Source organism: Myotis brandtii, unplaced genomic scaffold (assembly GCF_000412655.1).
Source record: "Myotis brandtii unplaced genomic scaffold, ASM41265v1 scaffold31, whole genome shotgun sequence".
NCBI lineage: Eukaryota > Metazoa > Chordata > Mammalia > Chiroptera > Vespertilionidae > Myotis > Myotis brandtii.
In genome coordinates, this window is record NW_005361873.1 from 2194080 (window position 1) to 2215767 (window position 21688).

The 21688-nt window shown below is 40.9% G+C and overlaps 1 protein-coding gene across 3 annotated transcripts in view; it reads right to left on the reverse strand.

The window, feature by feature from the left end:
- Nucleotides 1-21688, reverse strand: part of UBE3D (ubiquitin protein ligase E3D) — a 141111-nt gene that overhangs the window by 49692 nt on the left and 69731 nt on the right. For 2 of the 3 annotated variants that reach the window (XM_005869933.2, XM_014542651.1), the window contains exon 9: nt 12467-12605. In XM_005869933.2, the coding sequence (XP_005869995.2) occupies nt 12467-12605 (139 nt within the window). Of the gene's footprint in view, nt 1-11785; nt 12140-12466; nt 12606-21688 lie in introns of those variants that run through there. The other variant, XM_014542650.1, reaches the window with a different exon arrangement.

Genomic DNA, 21688 nt, shown 5'->3' on the forward strand with positions numbered 1-21688 from the left:
GGGGATAAGTACCAGAAAGAGTGCTTACAAAATCTAGTGCTGAAGAATTTATCCTGAATCCATATATAGACATATATATGTGAAACAACCTTTAAGAGACAAGGAGAACAGATTGAAAGACTCTGATATACACCTAATAGGAGGGCAAAAGAAGAAAATGCGGGGATAATTGAGATTTAATATATAATGGTTAACCATTTTCCAGAACTAATTAAAGATGAGTCCTCAGATGATCTGGTCTCAGAGAATAGAATATTTTTTTTAAATCCACACCTACACATCACTGAAAAACTATACAGTATATCAAGCACAAAGATAAAATTTTATAGGCCAGTCAGAGAAAAGAGATAGATTATCTTCAAGGAAACAGCAAATAATCTTACAATAGCTGTCTTATCAATAGAAATAGATGACAAAAGGCAATGTGTGATAAACCTTCACACTGTGAAGGGGTACAGAATTCTATACTTAGCTTACAAGACTATGAACAAAATAAAGACATTTTAGATAGAAAGACCAAGAATCTACCATTCACAGACCATCAGTGAAAAGAATACTAACGGATATGGGATTCAGGAAAACAAACAAACAAAAAAGCACATAAACTCATATGCATATAGGTACTGAACATTAAAATATATTTAAAATTAATAACTAACATTTGTTTTTAAGTGAAACAAATAAAAGTAGTACAGAATAATGGGGAAGAAGGGGATGAGGGGAAGGAATGAGCTTAATAGACAGTTAAAATATGGTAAGATTCTTGCTTGTTTGAAAAAGGTGAAGATACTGAACAATTTTATTTTTACTAGGAAGCTTTATACTTTATATAGTTAAAAAATGTAAGAGTAACCACTAAAAAAAGAAAACTGTATGCTACTGCTTCCAAGCCAGAAAATACACTTATAAAAAAAGATGAAAAATTATCAAGAGAACAGAGGATAAGAAATAGAAAAAAAGAAGAAAAGATAGTAAGGTAATCAAAACACATACACTCCCCTCCACATGCTTATAGAGAGATAGTAGCCCAGCCAGTGTAGCTCAGTGTTTGAGCATCGACCCAGGAATCAAGAGGTCACGGTTTAATTCTTGGTCAGGTTGCGTGCCCGGGTTTCAGGCTCGATCCCCAGGAGGAGACGTGCAGTAGGCAGCAGATGGATGATGTTTCTCTCTCATTGATGTTTCTAGCTCTATCTCCCTTTCCTTTACTCTCTCTCTCTTTAAAAAAAAAAATCACTAAAAAAATAAAAAATAAAGAGATGGTAGACATAAGTCCAGCTACACTAGAAATCACAATAATGTAAGCAGAGTTAACTTACCTGTTTAAAATAAAATCATGTGTTCTGTTTGCAGGGCTCTAATTTCTGCTAAAAACAATAGTATATTTGGGGGGGGGTATTGATGCTGAAAAGCAGCTGACAGTTCAAACAGGCAATGCCTCCAATGTTTATTGCCTTTACAAATGATTTTCAAGCTGAAGTTAAATGAGACAAAACAACAACAATAATTTATGATCAGCAGGAAGAGTCAGAAACGTTGGGACTATGGATAAATGTTATTATTTATAAAGAACTACTCCCAGCTTTAAAGAGACAAGAAAAGGCACTGGCACCTAAATATCACTTGACCAATTCTTTATTCCAGTTTAGTCTGCGTTCTGTTATTAGAGCTTTGAACAAGGCACCAGATAACCTCTCGTTCGCCACGGATTGATCAAACTGCCTTACTCAACTGAAAGCTAACTGCAGATGCTAACTGCATGAACCCCTGTTTGAAGCTACAGAAATATTTCCCTGCTGCCACAGCAGAATCCTTCCTTTGCAACCTCTGCAGCCATCATTTCCAAGTTCCAGCCTAGAAAGAAGCAACGTGCTAACCTGTAAGGGGATGCTAACCTTACACTGGATGCCGGCCTTCTTCCCCTGGCTAACTTAATCCATAAGCTCGCACACTACTGTGAGTCCTTCGACTACTAAAATGTAGCATGGGTGGATTTCTGAGCTGCAGGAACGAGAAACCTGGATCTAGACAGGTGACTTGCACCCAGTCACACTGGTTGCAGGTGCCATAGCAGCCCAGACCAGAAACCAGACCCGCTTCCCCCCTCCATGCCACGCTTCCCCCCTCTATGTCACCTATCAGGTCTATGAGAGAGGAACAGAAGGACAATAAATTGGCTTCATTCTTGTTCCTCCTAATCCCTTTGTCCCAGTTCCCCAACACCTTTTTTGTTCTAAATCTTCTCACTTTGCTGAAGGGATGAATCCTTACTGGAGATTCTCAGTGGAAGCTTAGAATAATTCCACCTTCCAACCCGTCATTCCCTTCCAGGCTGGCACTCTTCCCAGGATGCTGTTTGCCCCTCTGGGCAGAAAAGCTCCTGCCAACAGTACAGTAGCTTCCTTCACGGGAGAGGCGAGCTCAGTCATCTCGATCCTGATGGCACGTTGTTTCTAAAAGCAGACACGTCTTTAGCCTCCTTTTCAAGGAAGTGGACCCTCCACCAGGAAGCCGCTCGACTGAACACAGCCATGTTCAGTGTGTGGGAAAGAACCGAGTCTTGTTGTTAACAGCTCCAGTTAGAAAGCTTTCCCAGAATAACCACATCTACAAATAAAATTAATGCAAATGCTAAACCACTGGAAAATTCCCAAGCCGCAGCTGTTTCAATGAGAACCAGGACCCTGAGAGTCAGAAACACAGGGTGGAACCCGAAGAGGAAGAAGCTGAGGGAGAGCAGAGAAATCGAGAGTCGTCCAAAGACCATTCCAGGGTTCTGCCTCTTGTCTCTACACGGCTCACCTGACACTGACTTTTCTCTGTCTGCCCCCACAGGAAGGAGTGACCTGGGATTCTCAGGCAGGAGAGCCCAGGGCCAGACGGCACTGCAATCCCGTCACTTGTGACCCCTTTTTGTGGCTGTTAGCAAGGTCCAGGATATAAACTCCATTCTCTTGGAGAGCAAAACCAAACCAAACCAAAACAAAACCTCTAGGTAATGGGGTTTTATCTATGCTTTTCAACAGTTAAACACTTTCAAGATGTTCAAAAGAAATAAGGACTCAGTCTCTGTAAGAAATACAGTTACCGTGTTCAGCCTGGGTGAATAAATTAGGAACAGCTGGGAACACAGTGCCTCTGTGTGCTTCTACTTTACAAGGAACTTTATAATCTAACCCATGGCCCTCATTGCACAGATAAAGCAATTGGGACCCCGCGAGGTTACTGGGCTAGAGCAGGGTCACATGTTGGGGGCAGATTTAAGACTAGACCCTGAGTGTCCTCTGTCAAGGGGAGCGGCTGGCTGCGGAAGGAGAGAGGCTGTGGGGGCTGCACATCCCTGCGAGGGGAGGAACCGGAGACTGGGAGACACTGGAGGCGAGGTGTCCATGCCACACGGCAGGAAGACAACTTAGAGGTAACTGACACCTGGGCTCCACCAGCACCTGAGTGTGAAAGGGAGAGAACACAGGAGAAGAAAACAGTACCAGACAAAGTACGAACTTTGAGGTGGCTCAGTTTACTTCACAGTCAGGTATGTGGCAAGTGCAGGTTCATAAGGAAAAGTGAAGAAAAGAGAAAAATAACTGAGCTATTTGAACTAGTAACTAGGTGTCTGTCATAATTAAAAAACAAACAAACACGTTTTGTTTATATTTTCTACCTCAGTGGGAATATATTCTATTATCATATACGTGTTTCTGACCTTGGTTCTTGAAAGCCTTTATCAGAAACACTTTGGGTGTTAGCCACATGCAGATTCCGGGCGCTCCTGCAGAGTCACTGACGCAGAATCTCTCAGAAACCTGAATTTTAAACAGGCTTCCCACGGACACTGACATTTAGTGACCAGCACATGCCTATTCCTGTCGCGGATGAATTAGACAAACCTATCTGCCCTCCAGTCCTCCCCACTTCCATCTCAGCGTTAAAGATCCTGAGGTGCGGGACAGTGAGGGCCCTCAAAGCACAGCGGCTGCTCAGCCCTGGCAGGCCTTGCCGCCAGGCCTTCTCTCCCCACCAGCCATTAGGACTGAAAGGGGATAGGTAATAGCTGGTTTAATTTTAAGACTCTATATTTTTAGGTTAAGAGGGCAAATAAGTATTGTTTTGCTAATGAAAAACATACCACATTTTCTGTCATGAGTATGTATTTCCTTTAAAGTCAGGGGGGAAAAAGTTAATTTACTAAAAACAAGCAAACAACATGAGAGACAGAATCAATGACTTTCTGGGCTCTACCTCATCCCTGCTTCTCTCAATAAGGCCAAAGCCAGAGCAGCCCTGGCGCAATCAGGATCCCCGAACAAGTGCAGCTCCTCAGAGTGAAGGTCAGGGAAGGCTTGGGAACCACGTCCGTGGAAGACAGACATTTCAGAGGGGCAGGACGTGTAGCGGGGAATCTGGGTAGCGCGATCAGCCTTTTGATAGATGTGATGTGGCGGTGACATGAGCTGGCTCTCTGCTTGGCCCCGTCCTCCACATTCTCTCAAGAATATGGCAAAACAGCAGGGACCAGCATGAAGGGAGGAAGAGGACGGGAGAATCCCGACTACAGAACTGTAGTAAACGAAGGCTACCTGCTCATTTCCCCAAACCACACAACACCTCACAGGGCAGAAAGGAATGAAGGCGGCAACATCCTTTCAGGCCCAAATTGCGGAGGCAGTTCTCAGAAATCTGTTTTGAGGAGAGAGGCTGAAAATAGAGCAGTAATCACTACCTTTGAGACTTGGATTTCCTAAATATTATGAGTAGCATTCAAGTCCTGGATTATCTCTGCCCGCTGAGGACAAAGGCATTAGCAGGAAAGAGAGAAGACTGGCACACCTCGGGGACTGAGGGGGTCAACAGCCCACCTCTCAGGTCTCTGGAACGCGCCTTAGATCTCCCTGATAGCGGAGTGAAGTTCCAGCAGGCGCCTGCCCATCTCCTGCAGGCCTACCTGCCTCCTGATTACACCCGCAGCAACCCGTGGGCACCTGGAATGGCTCACGGCCTCCCTCCCCATCCACTGTCACCTAACAACAGGACTTTCACGTAAAAAGTCTCCAAGTGCCTTTGACAGCCTCGGGGGATGACTGTCTTCACGCAAGGTGAAACAGAGGAAAGAACAGAATACTGCCAGTAACTGAGTCCCAGCACCTCCAACAAGGGCAATTTTATACTAAAACATATTTGTGTCTGTGTGAATAGATATGTGAGCATACATAAAAAACACTAACAAGAATTACTCTATTTTATTCTCAGTAATTTTTAATTTTCTTTACACTTTTCTGTATTTTCCCTTTTTTTTTTATCATGTGACTGTCTTCTTATAATCATTTTCTAAAACGTTACTTTAAAAGATAATTACGACACTCTGGCCAGAGTTGCTAAGTGGTTAGAGTGTTGTCCCATACACAGAAGGGTCACAGGTTTGATTCCCAGTCAAGGGCTCGTACCTGGGTTGTGGGTTCACTCCCCAGTTGGGGCACATGTGAGGAGGCGACCAATCGGTGTGTCTCTTTCACATCGATGTTTATCTCTCCCTCTCCATTTCTTTCTAGAATCAATGAAAACTATTTTTGGATGAGGATTAAAAAAAATAAAGATAATTACATCTATAATTCCTCTAGAGATGAACATGGCATATAATAGATAAAGCCATTTATGCAGTGCAATGTCTAAAAGTAGAATAGAAAAAAAAATGGTGTAGAGATAGAAACCTCACTTTCTCTTCTCTGTAGCCCCGTTGTTGCTACTGATCTATAAAGGCCTCTGCCTTCCAATTTCTTGAAGCCCCCTGTAGATCACATTTTTTTAAGAAGTTCCTAAGCTTAAACTACAACTTCAAACATATAAGCAATCAAAGCTTTTCCCCTGAGATACCAACAAATGGCCAAATGACAAAACCAAATTTTCATGTGTTACTTTCTCCCTCTTTTTGATATAGGTATTAATAAGTAGTAAAAAGAGTAGCTGAATAGGGGATTTGCAAAATTATTCACTTCTGAACAAATGAGAAGTTGAATATGTGTTTTTTTACAGTTAAAGTCAAACTGCATACAAGTAAAATAATTAAGAATTTTTTTTCCTCTGGAATGAGTCCCTTATTCAAGATAGTTCATCTGCTTCACCCTTCTTCACTGAACAGTGTATGATTTCAAATCCATCTAGAGCTGAGGAAATATCCCTGAGCAACCCCATTATGGTAAAAAATAAGCTCTATAAATCTTTGCTTCTTCCTTTCTACATATTTTCACCGTATTATTCAACCACACAGCATATGCATAAACCTGCAGTCTGATGACGCTCAGAATCTATGATGCTGGAGAACACCACAACACGCTCCCAGGGCTGAAGGCTGTGGTTCTCTAAAGGGTGATATTAGTAAAAGAGGCACTTGCTGCCTTATGGGAAAGAGAGTATGCACAAGACCTAGGACTGTTAAATAAGGCCCCTCGGTATTTTCTTTAACGTAACTGTCATGAGGTGGAATAAATAAGAAGTCCCAGGTTTGAAACACCACCCTGTATTTGGATAGTAAGGCAGAGTCCTGGGAAATAATATTAACTACATTCTACGTGAACTTGCCCATATCACTTACTTTCCTCACTTTCAAAATAGGGGTTGTTGTGAGGATTTAAAAAGTATATAATGCCTGTGAAAACATTTTAAATTATTATGGAATGCAGCCATCTACCTGTGGGAAAGAAGCAGCTTCAGTTCTGGGGCTCTGCGCTCCGGACAATCCCATCCACACAATCTGGATGGCCCGGAGCGGCTGGATGGAGCCAGCGTTAATGAGGGAAGGTGAGGGAATGGACAAGAATGGTTTCCTCAGCTCAGGGCCCAAGGCTATGGAACACTGCTTATCCCTCAGCTGAATATAAGTTTCCAAGGAGGACTCCTCTTGGGAATTCTCAGTGGAAGTCAAGTCATAAGTAAGGAGAGAGACAGAGTTTAGCCAGATGACTCAACCTATTAATGGGACCCTCTGCCATGTTACTACCTAGCTGCACTGTGTTCAGAGTGGCCGAGACCCAGCTGCAATAGAACTGGAAGCAGGTGCAGACTGGGAAAGCAATGCTCAACCAGGGCCTGCTGGGCCTCTCCTGTGACTCACTGTGTACTAAGAAATGGCAAATCTTGTTCCTGCTGTACCATCTGACCAAGGTGGCCCTGACCAGAGGAGAGCTGTCTAGTCACTAAAAATAAAAAAATAAAAAATGATATCCTCTCGACAATCACCAATTAAACGTGCGGCGTTACTCTGTTGGAGATCAGCAAGACTGCTGGGAAGAACGGACGTGAGTGCTCTGCCTTATCATCCAAATCTTCCGCTATCAGACAGAATAGTGTCTCCCATCTGTGTTCTCAGAGCATTAATTCCATTAAATGCCCCTAGAAAAAGTCTTCGTAGTATCCAATACAACTGGGAAATAATATTAACTATATTCTTTAACTAGCAAGGGTCACAATGCTCCTTACACACATATGAAAGGCACTGAAAAGTCCTGCAAGTAAAAATAAAAAAAAAATCTTAGTTTAACTAAAGTTATTTTAAATGGCAACAGTACCTGGTGATTAAGTACAGGGGATTCTAGGGCCAGGCTTTGTACCTTATGCTCCTCCATTTACTAGTTGTGAGAGCATGGGCAAGTTCATCTCTCTGGCTCAGTTTCTGCACAAGTGAAATGGGAATAATATACCTTCCTTGTGGTATTTTTTCATGACAATGAGCTAATCATTGAGAACAGTGCCACGATAACAGAAAGCACTGAATATACATTAGCCTTTAAAATCTGCATTATTAATACATAATTATTAAATACTATTTTCTATAACAACTATCCTAAGGCAGCAGTCGCCAATCTTTCTGACCTCACGGACCACCAGTGGTCATCGGATCACCGGTTGGCGACCGCTGTCCTAAGGAACCTGTGTTCCATGGAATAAGGAAATGCTAATAAGAAAAATAATATCCTTCATACCTGAAGAGAAGTCAGCATCTTGTGTAGCACAAAAAGCATAGCATAGAAATCAGTTAGTCTCCAATATCAACTTACCCTTCTGGGGTCTATTTCCTTATCTATAAAATTAAGGTAATTAGACTAATTGGTCTTTCCTGCTACAGTAATAGTCTAGGATTCTAAGGAAAAGGCCTAGTAATTAAAACCCACAGCCCTGCCCAATCCTGGATCCAACCCGGTTGCTCTTAAGGCTCTACGCCATTCAGATTTAAAGTTGCTATTACCGGTTAAGAAGCGGGTCTGCCATCTAGCAAAATGGATATGGAAATGGCCTTCTGCCACCTCGCCCCGGAGTTCTGAAGCACTCGGAGCGGAAGCAAGCTGGCAGCAGTCATGAGGGCCACAGGCTGCTACCTGCCCCGTTCCTGGACCTTCAATCCTGCCGCCTGGGTTTCTGGCATCGAAGCTTGGGCACCATCCCTATTTCCGTACTGTGGTCTCCAGTGCCTAGAGGGAGCCCAGTCCTGTGTACTAGTCACTCTGCTTATCTCGATTCCTGCCAGCTCTTTCTAAAGGCTGAACTCTTCTCCCAGTCTTTCTCATCTGCACAAAGCCCCAGGCTGGAATTACAGTGCAGATACCCACCTGTGCTCAACCTTGCCCACATCTCTCCAATCTGAATGACCTGTGGAGTCTACCCTGTCTCAACAGGAAAGGGCTCTGCGTCTGCCCCGGAGTGTGCACGGCTCACACTAGCTCCGTCTTTTGGAGATCTCTAGAATGTCAAATGGCCATGCTGATTTGCGCTCTATTTGCGTATCCTCCCACCATAGCCAGTCAGCCCATATGCTTTCTCCGTCCAAGCACTGTTCTAAGTTCTGTTGACACAATATTGAACACAAGCAGACATTCTCCCTCTTTTCAGTTAACACACATTTCAGTAGAGGAAAAAGGACAAATAAATGTACAAGATAAGGTTATAGAATATGCTGATAGGGAGAGAGGAATCGATGAGGAGTGTCAGGCTAGGCCCCTTAGGGAAGGGGGCACCTGAGCTGAGACTGAAAGAAGGTCCAGACCTGAAATCTGGTCCAGAACACCTCCTGGTAGCAAAGAAAACCTCCAATACACAGACTCTACGGCCAGATCCAGCTTGTGCTAGGGAGCAGAAAATAAGGCCAGTGTGGCTGGAACAGAGTGAGAGGGAGAGAGCAGGACATGAGGCCAAAGGGCAAGGCAGGGCCACATGTTGCGGGCTTTGTTGGCCAGGTGCAGATGTTTGGATTTTATTCTCATTGCAATAAAAGTCATGGAAGAATTTTAACAGAGTGTGACACGGTAAGCCCATCCTTCTTCCTGGGGCTGCAACAACAACTCTAGTACGTGCCTAACAATACATCAGTGATTATCCACCAAATGCTACAGTCTCTTCGCTCATAATCACAACAGGCATGTTCAGGTATGTAACCCAGTGCAAGTTAAAATGATAACAAATCTACCCAAAGAAATCCCTATTGGCTTGAGAGAAATGTTATATTGTAATTTAAGAAGTTACACTTTCTTATATGTGAATAGCTCTAATCCTATCTAATAAAGAGGTAATATGCAAATTGACCACCACTCCAACACACAAGATGGCCTGCAGGGGAGGGCAGTTGTGGGCAATCAGGCCAGCAGGGGAGGGCAGTTGGGGGGGACTAGGTCTGAAGGGTAGGGCAGATGGGGGCAACCGGGCCGGCAGGGGAGCAGTTAGGCGTCAATCAGGCTGGCAGGGGAGTGGTTAGGGGGTGATCAGGCTGGCAGGCAGAAACGGTTAGGGGCAATCAGGCAGGCAGGCAGGCGAGCGGTTGGGAGCCAGCAGTCCTGGATTGTGAGAGGAATGTCCGACTGCCCTCAAGGGGTCCCAGATTGGAGAGGGTGCAGGCTGGGCTGAGGGACACCTGCCCCCTTGCCGTGCACGAATTTCATGCACCGGGCCTCTAGTTAATAAGATAAACCTCTCCTTTTGGGATTTGGCAGTGATAAGGCTCAAATGGGAGTGCCACTTGAATCCTCAGAAATGGAAAATCACATTTTTACAAAAAAAGGGGAAAAAAAAGCAACATTGCTCACAGTAACTGACTCGGCCTGGAATACAAGAGAACTGGAAATGTAAAGATGGTATCTTTAACAAATGTCACTCTGTTATTCTACAGCTCTTGCCAGTACAGCACTTTAAAGAACTGCATTAAAGTAGCTCCCAATTGAAAAAGTAAATCCCAAGTACAGGCAGAATTAGCAGCCCCATTCCTTGCTCTTATAGTAAATGATTAAGGGGGTGTTACAAAGATGAAGCAGGGCCTCTCTTTCTAATCCTGACAGACATCCTCCCTTTTTCACTAATCCTCTATTTTGGAGTGAAGGCCCGCACAGGGAAGTCGATTCCTGGTAAAGCCATAATAAGAATGCATCTTTCCAGGGCAAGAAGCAGGGGGAAATCTCTTTAGCAGACACTGTTCAGGAACCTGTGACAAGTTTCTCTGTACCTTTGAAATCGGGCAAGTGTTTGTGCTCCTGACAATAATATTCAGCAAATGGACTGAGACCAGAGGAAGAACAATCACTAATAGAGAGGGTCACTTAGCAATTAACATGCTGACAGCTCTAAAAGCTCCTGTGATTAGAGGTGAGAGGAGAGAACACTAATGCCACCAAGAGCAGGGCAGGCTTTCCTGCCCCTGTGTTTACATGAGCCCGAGCTGAGATCCTCAAAGGCAGCAAGGCCGCCTGCCTCGTCTCATGGAGAAGAAATACAGACTGGGCCTCCTCTCAAATCCCCCACACCCGGTTTAGATTCCTCTTTTACCTTTCATTTCTAAGACTTGCGTTGAGGCAACTTTGTAATATAATTATTCTCAATTTATATCACACACAGATGATGGTTCCATCTTCCCCAATATTCTGTGTAAAATCCTTCAAGTCAGAGTCATCTCTCTGGCTCCCCACTCACCCATCATATAAAAATTTCACACCATACACGAAGGAACAAATAAAAAATAATTGCCTTCCAGCCTCACTCCCCAAAGGTAACCATTGTTAAGTTCCTTACCTCCCTTCAAAAAAGTTTGTGGGCATATATAAACTTTTGTGTTATCCAGTGTTCAATCTCAAGAGCAAAACTTAGAAGAAAGAAAGATTGATAGAATTTTAAATCATTTCTGGTTCAGGGCAGCATACAAATAAATAATTACAAATTACTACAGAATAAGGGATGATATGGATATTCCAAGATAGACACAACTGGCCTCCATCTACCACTGACACACCCTCTACCTCCCAAGACTTGGGCAAGCACTGCATTCAGGTGGTAGATGCAGTTACCTGGGCATTTGCCAGGGGACTCCAGCTCTGTCTCTAACATGCTGCGTGGTCCCTGGCCAGTTCACTCCATCTCTCTGCGTCTCAGTTTCCTCTCCTACAAAATAAGGTGTTTTCTAAGGTCCCTTGAGTCCGGTATCAAAGCTGATAATCGAGTAATGAATGATAAATACAAACAGGTACACCATGGCCAAAGTCTGAAATTTGTATCAGGAAGAAAATCACAGAGATAATCAATATAATAAATTACCAGGAGAATATGGATACAAATTAGATTGCAGTAATTATGTTTTTTAATCAATTTTTTGAGCTATAATTCATAGAAGAATTCATGTCTTGTTTTAACACAGAGATGCACCAAGCAACACACATTGATCCTGAAGTTATTTTAAGATACACCCGCAACCCTTCGGAAGTAGAATTGACTTACATTGACTCATTTCTCACCTGGGCATGTGGCCTTCTCACCAAGCTCAGAAGGTTTGTGAATATTTTTCCATTGTCAAGACTCATTGATATGTTCAATTACACTCAGTAGCTATTGGGTCACAACTTTAGTGATTAACATCTTCATTCTCATTTGCCACCTCAGTGACAATTAGCTGCCTACCAATTAGCTGGTTGGTCCATATTTGCTGTCCTGTTTGTCCTGTTCTGACCTTGTCCTTTACCTGGAGCATAGATTGATACCCAGGAGAGTGGGAAAGTGATGATGGTGGGACCAGGGAGAGAGGGAACAGGTGCTGAGAGTGGGTAGGACCCTATCACTGTTAAGCATCCACTTGGCAATTTGACTGCAAGCTGAAGATCCTTGTTCCAGGGCAAATCTGGGAAAAAGGAAGTGGCATTCACAAGTGTCTCTGTCAAATGTTCTTGCCTTTTCTCTCAGAGGCAGGAAAGATTAAGGGAACAAACCCTGGAGTTAGAGAGAGATGGATTTCATCACTACTGAACAACTGCGTAGAGAATTCTGAGCCTCCATTTTTTCATTTGTTTAAAAAGAGACAGGCAAGGCAGTACATGCATTATGCTTATTATTAGTATGATGTGAAAATGTGGGTTTCCGTGGACTACCTCCTGTGAAAGACAGGCTCCTTAGAAAGCCATTACAAGTAAAACTAAGAAATCACACCCTGGTAGGAACAATCCCTTACCTGAAAGGAATTCATACAGCGAAGGGACGGAGGCAGCGTGGTGTTATTCCTTGATAATATCAGCAGCAGCTCCAAGCAGGTTGCAGAGGGCAGGGTCAGAGAGTGGACGCTGATGTCACTTTCCCAGGAGCTGACAAGCCTGAAAGACATTGGTGTGTGCAAGGTCATAATTGCACCTGGTCATAATTATTTCAAGAATCTAATGGAGAAGAAGAAAACTTCCAGTTGTGGGAGGAAAAACAATGTACAAAAAAATAGAAAGAAAATAGTTACGCTATAAATTCACAGATTAAATGTCCAAGACATCTTACAGGATTTGGGGTATAAAACAGATGGCTTAGGCCTTTTTTTCAGGTCAACATTTTATACTCAAAGAGCCAAGAAATGCAGTCTTACGTGTGAGGGACCAATCTGGGGTTGGGGAGAACAACAGCGAACACACCGAATGCTTCCTATGTTCTACGCTCTGAGCTGCATGTGCACCTTGGTCAACCCTCAGATACGTGTGAAATGGACCTATTGTTATGCCCATTCCACACATGTGGCAGTTGTTACGGAGCTGGATATGCCCTTTGGAACATCCAGTTCAGTGATTTTCAGACCAGCCCTCATTCATAACACAAATAAAAGCAAAGCTGGTGTTAGAAGGGTAGGGATGGCAGGAGGCTCTCATCTTCCAGCGTGGCCTGTGAAGCAGCTCTATTTGAAAATCCTTTCATTTGAGAGATGAGGAAACTGAGGGCTAGAAAAGCAAAGAGACTTGTCTGAGATGAGGCGGATGTTTAGGAAATTATACGAGTCTGATCCTGGTTTCCTGACTTTCCATCTGGTGCTTAAAGAAAAGGGGAAAATCAGGAAATCGTTATGAGAAAGTGTAATAAGAGTAGCATGAGTCTTATGCTATCACTCTTCTATTTACAGTACTTGAGGATTTCCTGTCTTTGCCCCCACCAAAGTGTCTCTTACCATTGTCCTGAATTTTAAAGAGAAGTGTGTGTGTGTGTGTGTGTGTGTGTGTGTGTGTGTGTGTGTGTGTGTATGTTTGCCTTTCTATATAAACTTCTCTCTTAACGGTGATTTTTAATCAAGTCAGTGGTGAATTCCGAAACTTCAGGGAGCAGCAGTGGTTGAGAACATAATAGAGTTGAACACTTTGTATGACAAGTCATAGCAGATCATTTAGCTGTGTGCATCAGGTTACTCATTACGCTGCTACATTTCTGATGTGGGGTGCGGAGTCAACTCCTTCCTAAAGCATTCGCCTTCTAATGCGACTGGAAGAGGACACTGTCTGCTTTCCTAAAAATTGGTCTATTTCAGCAAGCGTATATTTTTTGTGTCTTTTCAGTTTTTAAAAATTATTTTATACTGACTAGCTCTGTTATTCTTTCTGTTTTTACTAATTATGTAACATTCTTGACATTTTTTCCAGAATGGAAATAAAAAATCTTGCCACCTTTGGTAAAAGTCATATGTAGTACTAGTGCAGTGGCTCCAAGCTCATTCTCCTGGCACCTTCCTTATGCCCTCCACAAACCAGTTACTTTCCCTTCTCTGGCATGCACTAGGCTACACATCTGTGTTTGGTCACAGTTTTCTGAGTCTGGAAGGCCTGTTTCCCTTATAAGAATTAACTACTTGCTAATCACCATACTTGTATCCATTACAACACGTACCACCACCCTACTTGTGTTCCTATTTGGACTGTGTCTACATCTCTGACTCACATGAGATCAGACATGAGTAACTGTAACCTGTGGATTACTCTAACTTGGCAGTCTAATGTGGGAATAAAAATTAGATTAGTATTGTTTTTCCTCAAACACACCCAGGATTTAACCTGTTACTGGCTAAAAGAAATAGCCAATGCCAATTTTTCACTTATTCTTGTATGTTCAATAAGCAATTTACGTTTTCAGAATTCATACATTTTACCCCAGCACCTACAACAGGGCTCATTAAAGCTATTTTCATTCTTATTTTCTAAAAAGTGCCCTGAAAAGGTTTTTGCTTTTTTCTGAATTGGAACTCCTGCAGCCAAGGTCACCTGACACTGCCCTGGATTGTGAATGTCCCTTGGGAACTCACAGGTGAACCCTCAAAACCTAACCCGGGCCAGTCATGCTGCATCTTCAGTAGGGGTGTCCCGGGAACACTGCAGCCTGCACGGGGCTGGCTGGAGCTCACAAGTAAGGATCCCACCAGAGCACACATCATCTTTGAGACACAACACTTTTTCATCATATTTTTACTCCTCCATTGGCAGTATTATATTTATAAGAGAAAAGGGAAATAGTGAATTATACAAATAGATACTTTTATAACAGAGTTATTTTTATGGCTGAAACATGCTCTCCATAATGTATGTTTAAATTTTATAAGTCTTAGGTTTCTTCTGACTATTGTTTACCCTCCGGCTAACATGTTCAGATAATGGGCCAGGCACTTTATTTATAGCCATTGTCTCTAACCCCACAGTAGCCCTGAATGGCAGGCAGTATTCATCCCACCTTAAAGATGAGGAAATCAAAGGTCAGATTGTCCAAAATCACACAATTAGTAGGTGATGGAACCAGGATTCACTCAACTCAGCCCCAGTCTAAAGCTGTGCTCTGTCCACTGTACCACACTGATCGCTGAGGACTCTCTACCCATCCTCATCCTCTCCAAGCAAAGCATAGGTAACCGAATCTGCCATTTCCTCTGTAAGTTAACTTAGGAGTTTTTTCGCTTCTCTGTAAGAAGTAGTTTTATCCTTTTTAAGCACCTACTTTATGATACTGTATATATTCTAAACCTTGAATTAGAAAGGCAGTAAAGATGGACATAGGAAAATACCCATCTGTCATGGTAAGCAAAATAGTTATATGATGAGAAAAACAGGTTAGAAGGCAATACAATAAACATAAATGGTTATTTCTGTTAGAGGGAGATAATAACCTGATTTATACGTTTTCTTCCTTATGCTTTCTTATTTTCCAAGTATTATTTTTACAATCAGGAACACATTCACGTTATGATGTAGATGTGATTTTTGGCACAGAGAGAGGAATGTTTACATGCTGCCTAAAGGTGTCAACGGGCTGCTAAATGGCTACCATGTGATCTATCAAAAAGGACACTCAAACAGAAATTAAAACATATCAGCACTGCCTTGCCACTCACCATCAAGTGATCTTTGACAGGCGTTCTTGGACAGGCCTACCTGCCTCATAAGATCCTGAAGTTCATATACAACCCACCCAATCTATCAAACCACCTAAATTTATACAAAAGGACATTCATCACACTACTAATGAACCATAGTAACAAAGAAAAGACAAATTACTTAAACATGTTAATTATTCATGTTGCTATGTAATCACAAACTTTAGCCTGGCATGTAAATGCAACATTGGCATTTTAAATTGAAGCCTTAAAGTATTCTGCAATTTAATAATGTTCACCCCTTTTGAAGCTCCAAACGGTGAAGAATGTCCTGATCACATAGTTGGTGAGGGATGGAAAAGAAACTCAAGCATGATCTCCATCTAATTCTCATTCTGTTTTGACCATACTACACACAAGGCAAAAGTCTACTAGTTATTTTTGAACTAGTTCTAGCCAATAAATTCAAAGAATAAGAGCAAACAATGGGGTAAATTTTAGATATCTTAGAACACCCCTTTTTTTAATCATTTGAACAACTTTATTATTTTTGAAATTAGACAACCCAGGTGGACTCAATATAGCTCAGATTTCCAATATTCATCCTTTCCCCACAGCATATTTTTCATTAGCCCTAAGACTTTTTAATGTTAAAATTTATAAATTTATAATCTGAATCATATAATATATTATTTTAATCACATGACACATCCATATGTTTGGACATGAAACATAAAAACAGCTGCCTTGGAAAGGTAGAGCTATGGGTAACCTGTTCCCAAAATTTCAGCTAATGTTTTCACATTTAAAAAAAAATTTAGTTAGAAAGAAATAAAGAAAAGAGAGCAGAAAGGAAAGAGGGAGAAATGGTCTGTCGTACTTAAAAGTCGGTTTATCTTAAAACAGTTACCAAACTCATTATGTGGAACTTAGGGCACGTACTGATTAAGCCAGAGGTGATATTTGAGACCATCCACCCATGTCTCAAATCGGTACAAATTTCATTAATGATAAAAACAGAGGATTATAATAATCCAGCATTTGGATTATTTCTGATATTTCCTGCAAAGATATCGCAGACTATTAGACCTAAATCAGTAATCTTCCACTATAAGATCAATATGAGAAGTATTGCAAAAGAAATAACAAACTAAACATCAATTGAAACCTATTTCTGTGACTTTAAAGTACTGAGAGAGGAAAAGCTTTCCTGGGAGACCAGGGCTGTCAGCCAGGTGACCTTAGTCCAAGAGACCAAAATGCAAGTGGAGGACACACCATCCTTCTTCCTAAACGTCTGCCTTGACAGAATCCCCTAGGGAAGCAACTATGACCTATTTATTTTGAAAGAGGCAACAAGAAGGGGAAAAATTCAGTTCCATCACTTCTAACAAAAATGGTGAAATAATAAATCAACCACCAATCAATATCAAGAAAGGACTTGAGAAAATAGAAAAGTGATACAGTCTTCTCGGAAACACAGAGGTTGTTTAATGTAATAGGTGAAAATAACAAATACACGAGATATAACAACTCCACCAAAAATTAAAATGATTTCAAATGAGTCCAACATAATTGTATAGAGAAGAGAAAATAATAGAGTAGAGCTAGTTGATTTGGACTCTTCAGTCCTAGAAAGACCTAAGAAAGCAAATAACCTATTAATGATGTTAAAATACAACACTGTTCATACCTGTGGATTTTTAAAATTCAATTTCAAAGCTACCACAATGATAAGCACATCAATTTATGCTCTCCTCTTCGCGACAGCAGCCTGAGGTGATTTCTGAAAATGGTTTGCTATTCACTTGACCCAGAAAATCCCACAAAATTATGCAATCAAGAGGTTCAAATCTTTATGTTCACTTTAAGAACACTTGTGAAACTGCCCAGGCCATGTCACTTTACAGAAGTAATGTGTGCCACTCTGTCCTTACAATAGTGGAGTTGGGAGGTATGCCCAGCCAAACAGTGGGGCTGGACAGAGTTGGTGGCCCAGAAAGACTACTGAATTTTTGCTGCATATGTTTGAAAATGCAGAGAGCAAGGCTGAACTTAAGAGTAGATGTAGATTCTCTGGTCCTTGAGCACATCCAGGTGAACAAAGCTCCCAAGATGCTGCACAGAACTTAGAGAGCTTGCGGGCAGCTTACCCAGTAATAAGCTCTTCCTGCCACACTGAGATGATCCTCACTGAAAAAGAGCAGGTTATTCCTAAACCAGAAGAGAGGTTGCACAGTAGAAAAATATATCTCAGAAGAAATTAAAAAAACAACAAAAAATGTAATGGTTCAGAAGTAAATTCAGCATAAAATCTATATGCTGAATATAGATTCAGCTTTTATATATATATAAAAGCCTAATATGCAAAGTGTCCCCTCTACAGACCAGTTCTATTGCTCGCTATAACATGCACTGACCACCAGGGGGTGGCACGGAATGAAGGCAGGCCCCAGCTAGCAGCCAGAAGCCTGGGAAGGGAGGCCCCGGTCGGCAGCCAGCAGCCGCTAGGGACCCTATCCGTGCACGAATTTTGTGCATTGGGCCTCTAGTAAGTAATAATAAAAGTAAAACACTGTACTATTAAAAAACAAAAGAATCTTCAAAAATCACAGGCCAAAGGTAGAACCTCTCTGAAAAAACTCCAATATATTTATAAAAGGAGGACAAACAACAAAAATTTGGTGTTTTGTTTTGTGTTTTTTTTAAGAAAGCCTACGGATAGACAATAGTTCAGGAAAGGCCTGGGGAGGGGTACAGAGTGGGGTGGAGGGGATCAATGGGGGAAAAAAAAGAAAGGGGACATCTGTAATACTTTCACTAATAAAGATAAATTTTTTAAAAAAGGCTTTCAAGTAATGGTTTTTAAACCATTTGAAGGTCATTGGTCTTTATGACAATATGATTAAAATTATGGACTCCCTCTCTACAGAAGCATTCATTTATACAAAGAAAATTTTGCACATAATTTCGAGTGCTTCCTAGACCACCCATTGCTCAAGAGCACTCATGCCCTTATTTTTTACTGGCTTCTTTCAGTTAGCATGTTTTCAGGGTAAAAACCATTGCTTTTCAGTTAAATATGTTCTCTAATCTATAATTTTTGATAAAATATTAAAACAATTTCATTTTATGCTTATCATATATCATATTTGTGTTAGCATATTAATATAGGTAAAGTTTTCAGGGAAATTTTAAAGAGAAAGTCTCCTGGCTCAGATTTTTACCACATTCCATGACCAGAGGAAATCAATCAAAAAGGAGGCTGATAAATATACTTCTAATCTTTTAATCACTTTCCTGAGCCACTGGACATCAACTTATGAGGGCTGAGATGTAATAAATTAGATTCACTCTAATAATATTCTTATAAGTAAGCTTCACACTGAGCATCACTAGACTCCCTATCCCATCAGAGGGGCCAACTCAGCCAGCACTTTCATTAATCAGCACTACCCCCTCTGTCACAGTTTAAGTCCTCTATCAATGTGGCTATGAAAGTGTTTATGATGCAGAAAGTACAAAGCAAGGGTGTGAGACTTTTTGTTCTTTAATTATTTCTTAGGCCTGGTTCAATGAATTAGTTTTCTATTTGTTCAGTTAAAATAGATTGTCAGTGACTGTGTTGATAGGTACAGTAAAACCATGTTTGGTCTACAGAGAAGAGATGATCTATTGGAGCATTACCAGTACCTGGCTTCAGAAGGGGGTTAGGGTTAGGTGGTCTGCACCATATCCAACCTTCCCCTTCCCTGCCTTTATAGAACACTGTCATCTCCAGTATTCTTGGCTTCTCTTACACCTCTTCTTTAGTCCACTTTCAGATGGCCTTCTCTTGGAAATCCATACACCCTTCCTTCATAAGAGGGCAGAGGACAGTGGTACAGCTCAATTCAGATGAATTAGGCCTGGCCAATTTTGGTAGCTGAGATATTAGCAATGAACTGCATAACTCTGAGTCACAAGTGGCTCTCTCCGATCCATTAGAAGGCAAACCCTAATGACTAAAAATTCTGTCCCTTCATTAGAAGAGACGAGAATCCCAATGCCAAGATCGCTAACCTACTCATGTTCTCTATGCAAGAGTCCTTGATTTTAGGAAATGTCCTCCTGTTTAAGACTTCAGACCTTTTGCGAAGTCACATGTCAGTGCAACTCTGGTAGAGTGAAAGCCCAGTGGCCACACTCCTTTCAGATAATTTATTTATTTTTTAGAGAAAGAGGGGAAGGGGAAGAGGGAGGGAGGAAGAGAGAGAGAGAGAGGGAGAGAGAGAGAGAGAGAGAAGAGAAACAGCAACTTGTTGTTCCACTTATTTGTGCATTCATTTGCTGATTTTTGTATGTCTTATATGTGCCCTGATTGGGGATCGAACCCACAACCTTGGCATATTGGGATGATGCTCTAACCAAATGAGCTATCTAGCCTTGTATATAGAAATTTCATTTCTACCAACTTAAATTCAATTCCCTTGTAATAAAGTTATTAATGTGTACCTTAATAAAATAAACAATAAGATCAATCAGGCCAGGCCTGACAGTCTCCTAAACTTTATATCTATCATTTACCCACGAGCTGACCCTAAAAAGATCTGAGTATAAACACTGGCAAATATGCTCCAAAGTTTTATTCAAAGATTTTATGGATTAAGAGGCACCCCTTAGAAAAGCATCTTGAGTCAAAGAAGGAAATACCTGATGAAAATTTCCAAGGCAAAACCAAATATTGTTAAAAATGAAAGCTTTTGGAACCTAAGAGGAATTTCATTGAAACCTCCAAAGACCATGACTTTTTAAGATTATTAAATATGCAGCTTTTCTTTCCTTCCAACCACACCCTTGAAATGAACTATCTTTGCTATCTGGCTTCCACTATTCTTCGTTCGTTCATTTTGGAGAGGCTATTGTAAATATTTGGTACCAAGGTATGAAAAAGACACTTAAAATGTGGTAATCATCCCTGTATAGTATATGAGTGTGAACTGAGGCAGGGGGCATGTGTTAAACATGGTTTATTCAAGAAATCACTATTCTAGAAAGGTTTTAAAGTTACTTTCAGCAACTAGAGAAAAGCAGCTAAGCATCTGAATTTACCAGTATTAGGAGAACTAGAAAAGCTAACTTGTTCTGCTTTTTAACAGTAATGCATCATACTATCAATATAAAAATACTGTCTTCTCTGAACCAATTCATAGTATAATAAGAAATTTTCTTTTTAAATTTAATGAGTAAAGTTTGCATTTTTTTAGCCTAGGAAATTGGAAGAAAACAAAACAATGTTTCTTGGTAATACAAAATATTTAACTTATAACCAAAGTATTTCTTGTTCAATTATTGATATAAACATTAACAACATATAAACTTGCTTTAGTTACTAAAATAAACGTGCACATTTTTCAGTGAAAGTATCAAAACTGTACTTTTGATACCCGAGTTCATCTTTTATTAACATCCCAAGCATCATTTGCAATTCTGCTTTCTAACTACTTGTAACATTGAGTTTTAAAAACTAGCAAAAATAAGTTAAAACTCCAAAGTATGTAACCCCTAAAAATCAAAAGCTAAATGATGGTTGTACTAGTGGATCTATTTGACATGAAAAGACAGTCACAATATTTTGACAATTAAAAAGAAAGCGTAAAAAAACAACAACACATACAGCTAACATTAATTTATGGGCAGTTAAATATTCTAATCAGATTTTTCTGAATATAGGGTGGGGCAAAAGTAGGCTTACAGTTGAGAGTATGAAAAACAGAATTTATTCTTATATTGTTACTTATTAATTATCACATTATTTTCCACATGAACAACTGTAAACCTACTTTTGCACCATGCTGTATATGTACATAAAGAAATATAGTGCCAAAATGTTGATAGCAGCTTTCTTTGAAAAACCAAGATTAAAATAATTCAGCTTTGAAGAAACCAAGATGGAGGCATAGGGAAATACCTGAAATTGCTGCCTCGCACAACCACTTCAAAAATACAACTAAAAGACAAAACAGACATCATCCAGAACCACAGGAAGGCTGGCTGAGTGGAAATTCTACAACTAGAAGGAAAGAGAAAATCACA